Here is an 11,966-nt window from a genome sequence, read left to right as displayed (position 1 = left end):
TCATCGGAATTCTTTAAAGCAACAGGTTGAGAGGCTCGACGTTTCCCAAAGTCTCAGAGTGGATCTAATATTTAGTGTTCTGATGACACGGAGGTCGAGGATCGGTTGACATTTACATAATTCCTGTAATTGAGTAAATATTTAGCCGCTGTGTATTTTCCGGTGTCGCTCGCAGCTCTTGTCTCGTGTGTTGTGCCTCCGGGCATAGATTGGGAGCATTTGTACCATACTTTGCTCGACCACACACACACACACACACACACACACACACACACACATACATGTTGGTTTTTGTGGTTTATGGGGACTCTCCATAGGCATAATGGTTTTTATACTGAACAAACTGTGTGTGCTATTGTCATACCCATGCCATTATACAAATTTGTGTCCTCATAAACCACATAAACATGCACACACTCACACACTCACTCACTCACTCACTCACTCACTCACTCACTCACTCACTCACTCACTCACTCACTCACAATAGGCGTAATGGTTTTTATACTGTACAAACCGAATTTTCTATCGCCCCACACCAACCCTACACCTAAACCTACCCCTTACAGGAAACTTTCTGCATTTTTACATTTAAAAAAAATAATAATAATTCTGTATGATTTATAAGCCTTTTGAAATATGGGGGACATGGGGAAATGTCCTCATAATCCCCTTCTCCTTTAATACCTGTCATACCTGTGTCATTATACAAACTTGTGTCCTCATACGTCACAAAACACACACACACTGCAACAAGTGCACACTGGCATCAGCTCAGCACAGTTTAATACCGCGAGTAAATACTTTTGAAAAAGTTTTTTAAAATATGCCATTCTTTATAACCAACAATTTGATGATGAATAGTTCATTTAAATAGTTTGTTGTCTGTCTCTCTGTATATTTTTTTATAATTATAATTTTATTATATTTACACTTAAAATTTTTAGATTGATAGTAGGCTACTGTTTATTTTATAATATATAGTCTGATGTTATTTAATTATTAGTTATTTAATTTCTAATTTAATTACTATCATCTATCCATCCATCCATCCATCCATCCATCTCTCTAGTTTATATTGATGAAGTGGGTGAAGTAAATGTTTAGATGAGGGGAGGGGTTTGTGTTGTTAGCGCCCCGCCCACCTGAGTTCGGACCAATGGGCTTGCCCTGCGTCCCGCTGTAACCGAGCACACAATCATTCGCAGCGAGCGGCGCTGGGTTCACATCATCACACCTCCTGCCGAACCGAGAGCGAGCGCGAGCGCATGAACTAACAGATGACCCCGCGCTCCTCCATCTCTCCCGCAATAGAATGACGGAGAGTGACGCGGATGTTTGTCGAGCTCTACCTTTATCTGAACGGACTTCTGCGCTGAGACCAGTCTGAGCTTCTGTCTCCGCAGCGAACTTCTTCAGATCTCTCTCTCGGAGTAACACCGCGCTCCTGCTTCGTAGTTGTTGCATGTGTGGATGAGAAGCGCTTCTGCAGACTCGGTCGTGTCTCATATGTCTGATTGATATGCGCGTGTTTTCTAAAACTAAACTGAAGAGTGTTAGAATGAACCCTAAACACTGAGCGGGTGATATTTGTCTCTCCGGCGGCGCAGTCCACAGTTATTGACCGTAGTGCGGACATTCACAGCACTGACAGAAGATCATCTCAACACTTGCTCCACTGTCTGCCATCAGCCGAGACACAGATGCGAATGAAAGTCGACTAAAGCAAGAGGAATATACGTGTCCAAGTGTGCTGTAGTGATGCTGCAAGTGGAAATGATCCTATTCGTGGGTGTGATTCTGTGGATGTGTGTATTTAGTCAAGAGCCCAGCTCAAAGGTGATGGCTGATCGATACGCTGTCTACTGGAACCGAACCAACCCCAGGTGAGCGGATCGGTGCGATTATATTCGCCGCTGCTTTGCGCGAGCTTTGTATACGCGACACTTTCACTTTGCATTGACATTTATAGAGAGATATTAACATGCATGCGGGTTTAAAGTGCGGTAATAGCTAATTTAAAAAAATATTAAGATGAAGGATAGATTGAATGTAGACGCTTTATCGATTGATCGATACAATCAAGCGCATCGGTCGCGTTTCTGCGATTATTCGTAATTTGTTATTTTTAAATTATAAATCGTGGATTAAAAAAACAATCAGAACAGTCTAATTCCGTTGATTTATATGGATGCACATGTTGTATCATAAACAAAAGTCAGTAAGAGATTAAACAATCACAGTTAAAAAAATCAATAAAATAAACGCGGATTTTATTTTTTTGGACTATATTGGATGGCACGCATTTATTGACAGATCGTCACAGTTTTCCGTCGCTGCGCGTGCCGATCGGACGTTATATTGTAAAGTTTACTTCAGTGTTTGATTCCGTACTGTGTGTGTTTCATTCTCATTCAGGTGGTTTCTTAAGGCGTGGTGCATTTTTTCAGTTTGATACATATTTAAATCACTGATCCACAAAAATCTATAATTAATCGAACTCTTTCCGAGACGAAGGTTGCACTGTGAATGAATTCGTGTGGCTTTGAAACGTCGATTCACTGACAGTGAAACTCTGAAATAAAAACTGTATGTAATATATGAAGTAACACATAAATGCTGTTCATTATCCTGAAATTATTTGACCTGATACATGAATTAAAAAGCAGGTGTAAACCCTATATTTGTGATATTAAGGGCCGCACGGTGAAGGGCAGCAGACGGGATCTGTTTCTCATGAATGAACACAACTGTGCAATTCTCAGTTCAGAAATAAATACATGTTAAAATATCTTACTTCAATGCACTTAAAGATTATTTACACAAGATCACAGTTTTTATATTTCTAGACCAAACAAGCAATAATGCAGGTTAACGTGCTTCATATGTTTATTTTCTTTCTAATTAAGAAAACAAGTTAAAATGTGCTACAGAATATAACTCCAGTCTACATGACCATTCATGTTTAGTTTATTTATTTATTTTATTTGTATATCAGTCACTGTCTTTTTCTGCATAACCTGTTATTTAAAATCTGTAGGCTAAATATGATTGAATATTTTCATAAAAGCATTAAAGTCTTTATTTTTTCAATGCATCTCCAGCACAGCGAAAATAATAGGTTGCATATCATATTTAAAAGTTGTTTGAAAGCAGCAGACAGTTTTGAAACCTGCCGTCAGAGTGAATAGATCTCTGCTGATTAGAAGTTTTGCGGTCAGAATTACTCTCCTGCGTCCAGAGCGCCGTTTATTTATGTGACACTTTGTTTAAACAGAAAAACTCAAAGTCAGGTTTCATTTGATATGTGATGCTGAAAAGCCACGGCTTCATTTGGTCGCACGGTTTGCAAGCCAGATGACATTCTTTTTCATAATTAACAATAAAAGTTTAATTGCAGTTTGCAAAAAAAAAGAAATATTTCACAATATAAAGTATTTTTTCTCCTCCATGTTTTTGGGGAAATAACCCTAGTTCCCAGAATCACAGATGGTTTGCAGTGATTCACGTCAAGGCCTGTAAGAATCCAGTGGTTTCCGAAGTCTTTTATTGTCTTGTTTTTGCTGGAGGGAAGCAGATAGACTCATAGAAAGCATGTTTTGTGTCCAGTAACTCATTTTGATGTGCAATAATCTTGTTGGGTTGACTTGTACAGCATCAGAATGATCTGAAAAAGAAGTGCATATGAGATGAATTTTTTATATCTGGAAATTCTAGTTGTGTGTCTACTCTGTTTGTATTCATCACATGAGCTCTGACTGAATATCAGAAGGGCAGATAGATTGACTCGGGCCATCTGTTGGCTGCCCGCACCTCCTTTCTGAGTATGAATCGTTAATTGGTTAATTACTCGCTGCACCTTTGGCACACTAAACAGCCGTAATGAGGACGCCGTACCGTTTCCCATGCTCAAGAAACCCTGCTAGCCAGATTTCCCTCTGACTTCCTTCCCCTTTAGCTGCGACTCTCTTTATTTCTCAGTGCCATGCTGAGCAGAGAAAATGAATGAATACAATTAGATATTTCAGGAGCTTCATTCCGGCTGTGCGGCTCCTCCACTGGAGACCCGGGCATAAGGGTCACGCGCTCTCCGAACGGAAACCCCACATACATTCAGCTGTAACACGATAGTTGGGCTGCTTGTGAAAATGTTCCATGATGAACCAGTCAGAAATGTGTTCCCACTTGACTTAAACGTGCAGGACCATCCGGTGTTTATGGGACGACTGTGTTTACAGCAGCATTTCCCGTAAAACTCCCCAAAACACAATCAATTACTATTCTAAATATATATATATATATATATATATATATATATATATATATATATTAAAATGTATATAATAAAAAAAAATTAAATTCAAATATATTCACATTTCAAATATATTTTTTTATTTAATATTCATAATTATTTATTAAAATGTAATACAATTTTTGTTTGCAGGTCACAATATTTTTATGATAAAAATTATTTTAAAAAATTCAAATAAAAAAATAAATAAAATAAAAATGTTCATTATTCAAATTTGTTTGCAAAATAAAGAAAAATTAAACACTTATAATAAAAAATTGTTTATTAAATATTCCTAATAATTATTTATTAAAAGTTTGTTTGCAAAATAATTTTTTATAATAAAATTGTTATACATTTATTAAAATGACTTTCTATTAAAATTGCAAAAAACAATTTAGTATATTTCTACTGCTGCTTTACATGGTTTAGCCCAGATGAATTTTTAAAAGAGAAGTTCCATATCGAGTTGAACCTCCACAAACTCCACATGTAACAGCTTATATGTACTTGCATGTATTTTATGTGCATTTTAGCACCTCTTAAATCTCCCTCTTCTGTGGGAGATTAAAAAAGTACAGTAATACATGATCCAGCTCAGCTGAGAAACGTAAAACATGGTACGTTTCTCATGCATGTAGCCATATATGATTGCTGCTCCAAATACGAAAACAGAGCCTCTTATTCTTCAGTCTTAAACAGATCCTGCTGCAATTCAGACTGACTTGACTAGTTTTGACACTGCCTATTTTCCTCTTTTAGCCTTGTAAAACTTCTCCCGCGGTATGTAAAATGTGCCGTGCCTTTTCGCTGTCAAAATTCATTCTCAAAGATGGTTTGGAGAGTTCAGCAGGTCCATGAGAAACCTGGTCTGGAGGGTTATTGTGATGATTTTATTGTGACATAAAGGACAACAGATTTAAGAAAAAAGACCAGTATGACAGTGGATTAACGTTAGGCAAAAAAAATAAAAATAATAACTTCACGTTTACCCTGCAACAGCTCATTAGGTGCTTGAGAAGGCAGCGGGACGTTTGTGCAATGCAACAGTTTTTTATTTAATAAGAGAAAAAGAGGGATTTACTGTCTGTTGCTTTTGGATATAGTTTGTGGATAAAATGCTTTTTCAGGATAAGGCTTTGTAAACTTTGATGGCATTGCGTTGGTGTCGATCTGCTGGGATTCTGATGGTGGATTCTGCTCTGGATTAGACGTACATGAGCGAACGCTGGAGAGACGCAGCTGCTTTTGCCCTGCACTTCGCTTTACAATCTGCATGCAGGACAAATTTATTATCAGCAACATTCTAGCTGATTCTCTCGTGTAATTAGATTTATGTAATTAATTTAGTGCAGACTCTTATTGGGTTGTGCGTTTAATCTAAAGCCACATGTCTTAATGTTCTGGTCCACTTTTAATATGCAACAGAGGAATGTGAGTCAAATACGCCTGTGCTGCAGGTTTTGGTTTTGTTGTACATGTTTTGTGCATCAGCATGATTATGATGGTTAAAATAAGCAAATGCACAAGACAGATGTTTGTGCATCGTCTGGTAGTAATAGAGGAACGTTTGAAGCAAGATCATCTACTGAACAAGACTGTTGTGGAATTAGTGCAGTTTATTTTATTTGCTTTTATTCATGATGCATATACAATATAAATGAATATCTGACATTTGAAAACCTTATCCAGCAAATAATGGTTAAAATAAGCAAATGCAATTAGCAAAACGGTACCTTTTTTCTGAAAGTATGCGCTAGATAGATGTTTGTGCATTAAAATAGCTTGTAAAGCAAGATCCTTTCCCCAAACAAGACTATCGTAAAGTAGTGCAATTTATTTTATTTGGTTTTATTCATAATGCATTTGTAATATTTGAAATCTGAGAGCCTCCTCCAGCAAATCATGGTTAAAATAAGCAAAATAAGTAAAACAAGCTGTCATTGGGATGATACCCTTTCAAAAGGTACACTTTTGTACCTTATTTATCCCCAAAAGGTGCATTTTAGTACCTTAAAGGTACATATATTAGTACCTAAATGGATTTTCTTTTTTTGCTATGTATTTATGCTTTTGCATCATCTGGTAATAATAGAGCTCGTAAAACAAGATTCTTTTACTGAACAAGACTGTTGTAATGTAATTCATTTTATTTGCTTTTATTAATAATGCATATGTAATATGAATTCATATTTGAAGGTTGAGATCCTCATCCAGCAAATAATGGTTAAAATAAGCAAATCCACTAGATAGATGTTTGCGCATCATCTGGTAGAGGAACATTTGAAGCTAGATCCTTCCTGTTGTGAAGTTAGTGCCATTTATTTTGTTTGGTTTTATTCAAAATGCATATTCAATATAAATTCACTGTCACTGGGACGATACCCTTTCAAATGTTACATCTTTGTACCTTATTTACCCCCAAGAATGTGCATTTTAGTACCTTAAATGTACATATTTGTACCGAAAGTGTATATATCAGTACTTTTTGAAAGGGTACCAGTGACAGCGTTTGTACCTTTTTTCTGAAAGTGTGCCCAAGAGAGATATTTAGTAGTAATAGAGCTGGCAAAGCATGTTCTTTTTACTGCGTGAGACTGTTGTGGAGTATGTGCAATTATTTTTATTTATGTTTTATTCATAATACATATTTAGTATGAATTGATACTTGAGGCTTGAGAGCCTCATCCAGCAAAAAATGGTTAAAATAAGCAAATGCACTCTCATTAAAAAAATCTGTCACTGGGACATTACCCTTTCAAAAGATATACCTTTGTACCTCTTTTCCCTTAAAAGTGTGCATTTTATTACTTAAAAGTACATACTTGTACCCAAATTATTGCTTAAATGGTACATATTCATACATTTTGAAAGGGTAACGCCCCTTTTATTCATAATGCGTATGTGATATGCAATTTAATGGTTGAGAGCCTCCAGCAAAAAGGGTTAAAATATGCATATGCACAAGGTAGATGTTGTAGTAATACAACATTTCAGTAATAGAGCGATGTTTGAAACAAGATCCTTTTACTGAAGAAGACTGTTGTAAAGTTTTTTTTCAATGTGCTTTTATTCCTAATGCATGTTTACGATGCACTTATATTTGAAGTTTGAGAGCCTTACCCAGCAAATAATGGTTAAAATAAGCAAATGCATGAGACAGATGTTTGTGCATCGTCTGGGAGCAATAGAAGAACATTTGAAGCAGAATCCTTTTACCGAACAAGACTTGATTTTATTCATTTAGTGTGAATTAATATTTGGCACAAAGAGTGTTTGTGACTGTTGGAATGCTTTATTTGTAACGCTGCATTGGTCTAAATGTGGCATGACGCCCGTGTGGCTGGCGCATCGGTCATGCCTGCTTCACCCGTGCCATTCCACATTCACACCTCCGTTTAAGGAAAATAAATCAGTCTCCAGCTGCGGGCAAATTCCCCAGGAATTGAAACGGGTCTGGCAAGACCCGGCAGCCAGGTAACGTGCCGTATGATTTCAAGTGCAGAGTGTGTGGAGCGAGCGTGCATCATTTGATTATTTTTAATGTGCATGTGCGGCTCCTTGCATGCACAAACAAACAAACTGAGCTCTCGCTGCTCTCCCGACCGCACGCTGAAAATATTGAGCGGCCGGTTCCTCTCTCTCTTCCTCACGGCCAGGCCTCGGCCGCTCTGAAAGGCCACTATTGTTTCCCCTCGCTGTCGCCTCTCCACAACCCGGGCCGAAAGTATGCATGCATTTAGAGAAAAGGAGAGCAGGAGAGGATGAAGGGGGGTGAATGGAGAGCGCTTCATGGTGCTGCTTGTAATACTCTCTACGTTTACAGGGACGCAGCGAACGGGCCACAATGGAGCGCAGAGACCATTTCTCCCACGCCAAGCGGGGTTTCACAGACGCAAGTGTCTGGCCGCTTCTACTGGCCCTCGAACAATGTAGGTGACATTTGGGAGCTCGGGGTCTGAGACGAGCCCTAAGCCGACAGGATTAACCCCAGAACCAGCCTTTGTCCTTCTTGAAGTCCTCCGGGGGCAGAGGGGTTTCGCGATGGGTCGAGGGGTTTTGTTGCACTCGAGATACAGTATCAGGCCTCTGTGTTGTTGTAAAGATATTGGAGCTGTGGACAAAGCACAAAGGAACGTGATTTGCCTTCGCTTTCCCAAAACACTCGGGGTCCCCTGCGTGAAGTGCAGATACGCTTGACTGAATTTATGGTTTTCAAGATCTAAAGAGCTTTGGATCTGAAGGTTTCTGCTTAAATGCTTCAAATCAAGTTTGTAGACAAAAGTTCAGCACACATAGGAATTCTTTACAAAATTAAAATAATTTTTATTTTATTTTATTTCATTGATTTAAAACATTTCTAAACAAATTATTTAAAAAAATTATTAAATTATTTTTTAAATTTTGTATTATAAAAAAATAGAATTTCTAATATTTCATAAATATAAATATATTAATATAATATATATATATGTATATATTTTATAATTTTTTATATTTATTTATATTTATTTTATTTTGTATTTTTTGTCAGATATAACCAACTAAATTTGATTAAAATTCGATAAATTTGACTAAAAGATCTAAAGAACTTTTGATCTGCAATGTTCTTCAACTCTTTTAAAATTCATTTTAATTTTATTCCATATCATTAAATGTTTTAGTTTTTAGTTTTTATTTATTTTATTTGATACACCTGACTGTATTTGTTTCACAAAATAAAAGGACCTTTTGATCTGAAGGTTTCTGCTTGAATGCTTCACTTTTTCCACTTTAATTTTGTAGAGAATATACAAGTTCTGTCTACATATGAATAGTTTTGTTTTATGTATATAAATATATGTATATATATATATATATATGATATACATTATATATATATATATAATATTTATAATTAACAAAATTAACTATATATATTTGTTATTTATTTTTATTGAACTTTTTAATGCATTTTCTTATATTTATATATTTTTTTATAAAGGATGAATAAATGGATGAGGTAATATTTTTTACTTCAGTAGTTAATTTAGCATAATTTCATAGTTTTGTCTTGTAAAATGTGGAAGATATAAAACAGATCGAGTAGATGTGACAAACTTTTGACTGTCTGTGTGAAAAGAAAATCCTTCGGTTTATAAAACGGCTTCCTTTGTCTTAAGTATGCGGTCGAGTATGTTTGACAGCGTGCAATTTAAAGTTTGTTGATGTTATTCTCATAGATTTTGAGGTTTTGGCTCACCTGGAAATGCGTGCGGTGTTGTGGGTCTGACAGAGGTGTGTTTGTTTAGCGTCTCTGGGACTGAAGTGACTCGAGGTCTCCTCGGCGTCCCCTCATTCATGAGCTAATGGCGTGGAGTCACTAAAGGGCTTAAAAAGCCATCGGCTCATTGTCTACTGACACAAAACCCTTTCCTCTTTAATCCCTCTTCCTCTCCTCCATAGAAACCTTCCTGCTCACATTCGGCATTCATATTAATCAGTGTTAAAGGCCTAATGAGATAAATAAGACTTAAGAGGAACCCTGGAGTGTCTTTGGAAGTCTGCAGAAACAGTTAAGTTATAAATATTGCCTCGGACAGTTGCTTCCAGAGCCTGAGAAAGTTTAATTGTCCTCTTCTGTTCTGTCTTGCCATTGCGTTTAACTGAGAAATTGAAAATGTTGAGTTTACAGCGTCCCGCCAGGATATTTAGCATCTGTTTCTAAAGCCGTGTTTGTTTGGCTGCTGATCTCTCTGCTTCCCAAACCTCAAGCTGTGTTTTTTTTTGCCCTCTCGGTGCTCAATGGTCCAGTCCGCACGGAAGAGGCCATCTGGGGCAGCTTCTCTCTCTCTGGACTAATCGGGGATTACTGGCCCTTTACATTGGGTGTAATAGGCTCAGGGCTTTAGGGCTGTTGGGGTGTCTCCTGCGCTCCTCTGTTTGATTTAGGCCCAGTGTTGTGGCTACTGCGGCTGACCGACGGTTAGTTAATGCCGACGGGTCACGAACATCCAGATGGTGAAGGTGGATTCATTGACTGAAGACTGAGATCTAATCTAAAAGTTTACAGCTCGTGGCTGATGATGTATAAATATAAAATCAAAGACTACATACTGAGAGAAATATCTAGAGTCAAGGAATATGTGTGTTACACAGAAAGCATCCAAAGATAGTGAGATTAAAGTTTGTGTGGAACAATCTGTATTAACCATCAGTGATCCTCTAATCATTTTACTGACATAATAAAATAATATATGAGAAAATATAATGAAATTGCCGGTTTGAATAAATACATCATTAATTGCTATAAAACAAAATATTCAAGCAGAAATTATTTAGACATCAGATTATTATTTATATGTAATTTAGACAATTTTTTTTAGATATATATATATTTTTTTAATTGGTGAGATGTAAAACACTTTTTATAATAATAATAATAATAATAATTAGTCAGATGTTTAATAAATATATATATAACATTTTTATATATAAATATTTAAAATGATTTTTCTTCTTTTATAAAAATATAATAATGTTTCTTGGTCTTTGACATTAAATACTTTTGGGAGGTTGATACTTTAGTTAAACCAGGGTTATTCAACTAAAATTAAAACCATTAAAAGACATTTTCATTACTTGAAATAAAATAAACGTTAACTGAAATAAAAATGAATAAAAACTATATAGATATATAAAAAATATAATATATAAAATAACCCTCCAAAACTACTAAAAAGTACAGAAATGCACAACAAAATTACTAAAACTTTAACTAAATTTAAAATGAAAACGGAAAATGTAAAAATAAAAACTTTAATAGTATTTCAATGATGCTAAAATAACACTGGTTTAAACTCTAGAAATATTTTAGATGATTTAGCATCATTTATATTTTTAAGTTTACTTAATATGATATTTATATTTAATTTTCAAATATATATATATATATATATATATATACACACACACACACACACACATACATATATATCCCTATATATATATTACTTTAAATGCATTTGTTTCCATAGTTTTAATAATTGTGCTTTGACGCGTCTCGTTTTATTCCCCCTCTCTGAATGTGAAAAATCTTCTCAACAGAGCTGCAGGAGGCCTGTGATGTTTTGGGGCTGTTGCTCAGCCAATGGGAGCGCAGCGTTTCCTGTCGTCTGATTGGCTCAGACAGTGAAGCTGAGCGTGATGTTGGCGAGGGTATGAAATATTAAGAGCTGTTTGTGATCTCACAGCCGTTCGCAATCCTTCGCACGCAATCCTGAAGAAACCAGGTCAAGGCGGCCATGTTGAAACAGCAAAGGTGAAACCTGAGGGTTCGAGTGTTGCTTTTATGTGGCAAAACATCCATCGAACTCTAGGAGAGGTCTTAGTTGAATCCTTTATTGTATACCAGCGGATTGCAAAGTCAGTCCGTTTTTTTCCCTCAAATATTTTCCATGCAACTCGCCACAGAAATTCTCGTGTCGCTCTAAGCCAAGTGTTGAAAGAAGCAGCAGCAGAGCTTCTCAATAATCCAGCTTTCCCTCCAGCAGTGTTCTTCACGCGAGCCTGTCGCCGTATCGCCGGTGAGAGCTACACGCCACGACCATGGCTGAATTATTCACGCCCATAATCTGCCTTTATGTCATCTGGCGCTGCTGGGGCCCGTGTTATTCTAGTGCATAATTGATGCTGC

At 36.5% G+C, this 11,966-nt stretch overlaps 1 protein-coding gene across 2 annotated transcripts in view; it reads left to right on the top strand.

The window, feature by feature from the left end:
• Positions 1-1,192: 1,192 nt before the first annotated feature.
• The window catches only part of efna5b (ephrin-A5b), a 115,578-nt gene continuing 104,804 nt past the window's right edge, over positions 1,193-11,966 (top strand). For both annotated transcript variants that reach the window (XM_079383290.1, XM_079383289.1), the window contains exon 1: positions 1,193-1,886. In XM_079383290.1, coding sequence (XP_079239416.1) covers positions 1,762-1,886 — 125 coding nt within the window. In that variant the 5' untranslated portion in view covers positions 1,193-1,761. The remainder of the gene's footprint in view (positions 1,887-11,966) is intronic.

Source organism: Barbus barbus (assembly GCF_936440315.1).
Source record: "Barbus barbus genome assembly, chromosome: 28".
Classification (NCBI taxonomy): Eukaryota; Metazoa; Chordata; class Actinopteri; order Cypriniformes; family Cyprinidae; genus Barbus; species Barbus barbus.
The sequence above is the reverse complement of the archived record's forward strand: the minus strand, read 5'-3'. Positions and strand labels throughout refer to the sequence as shown.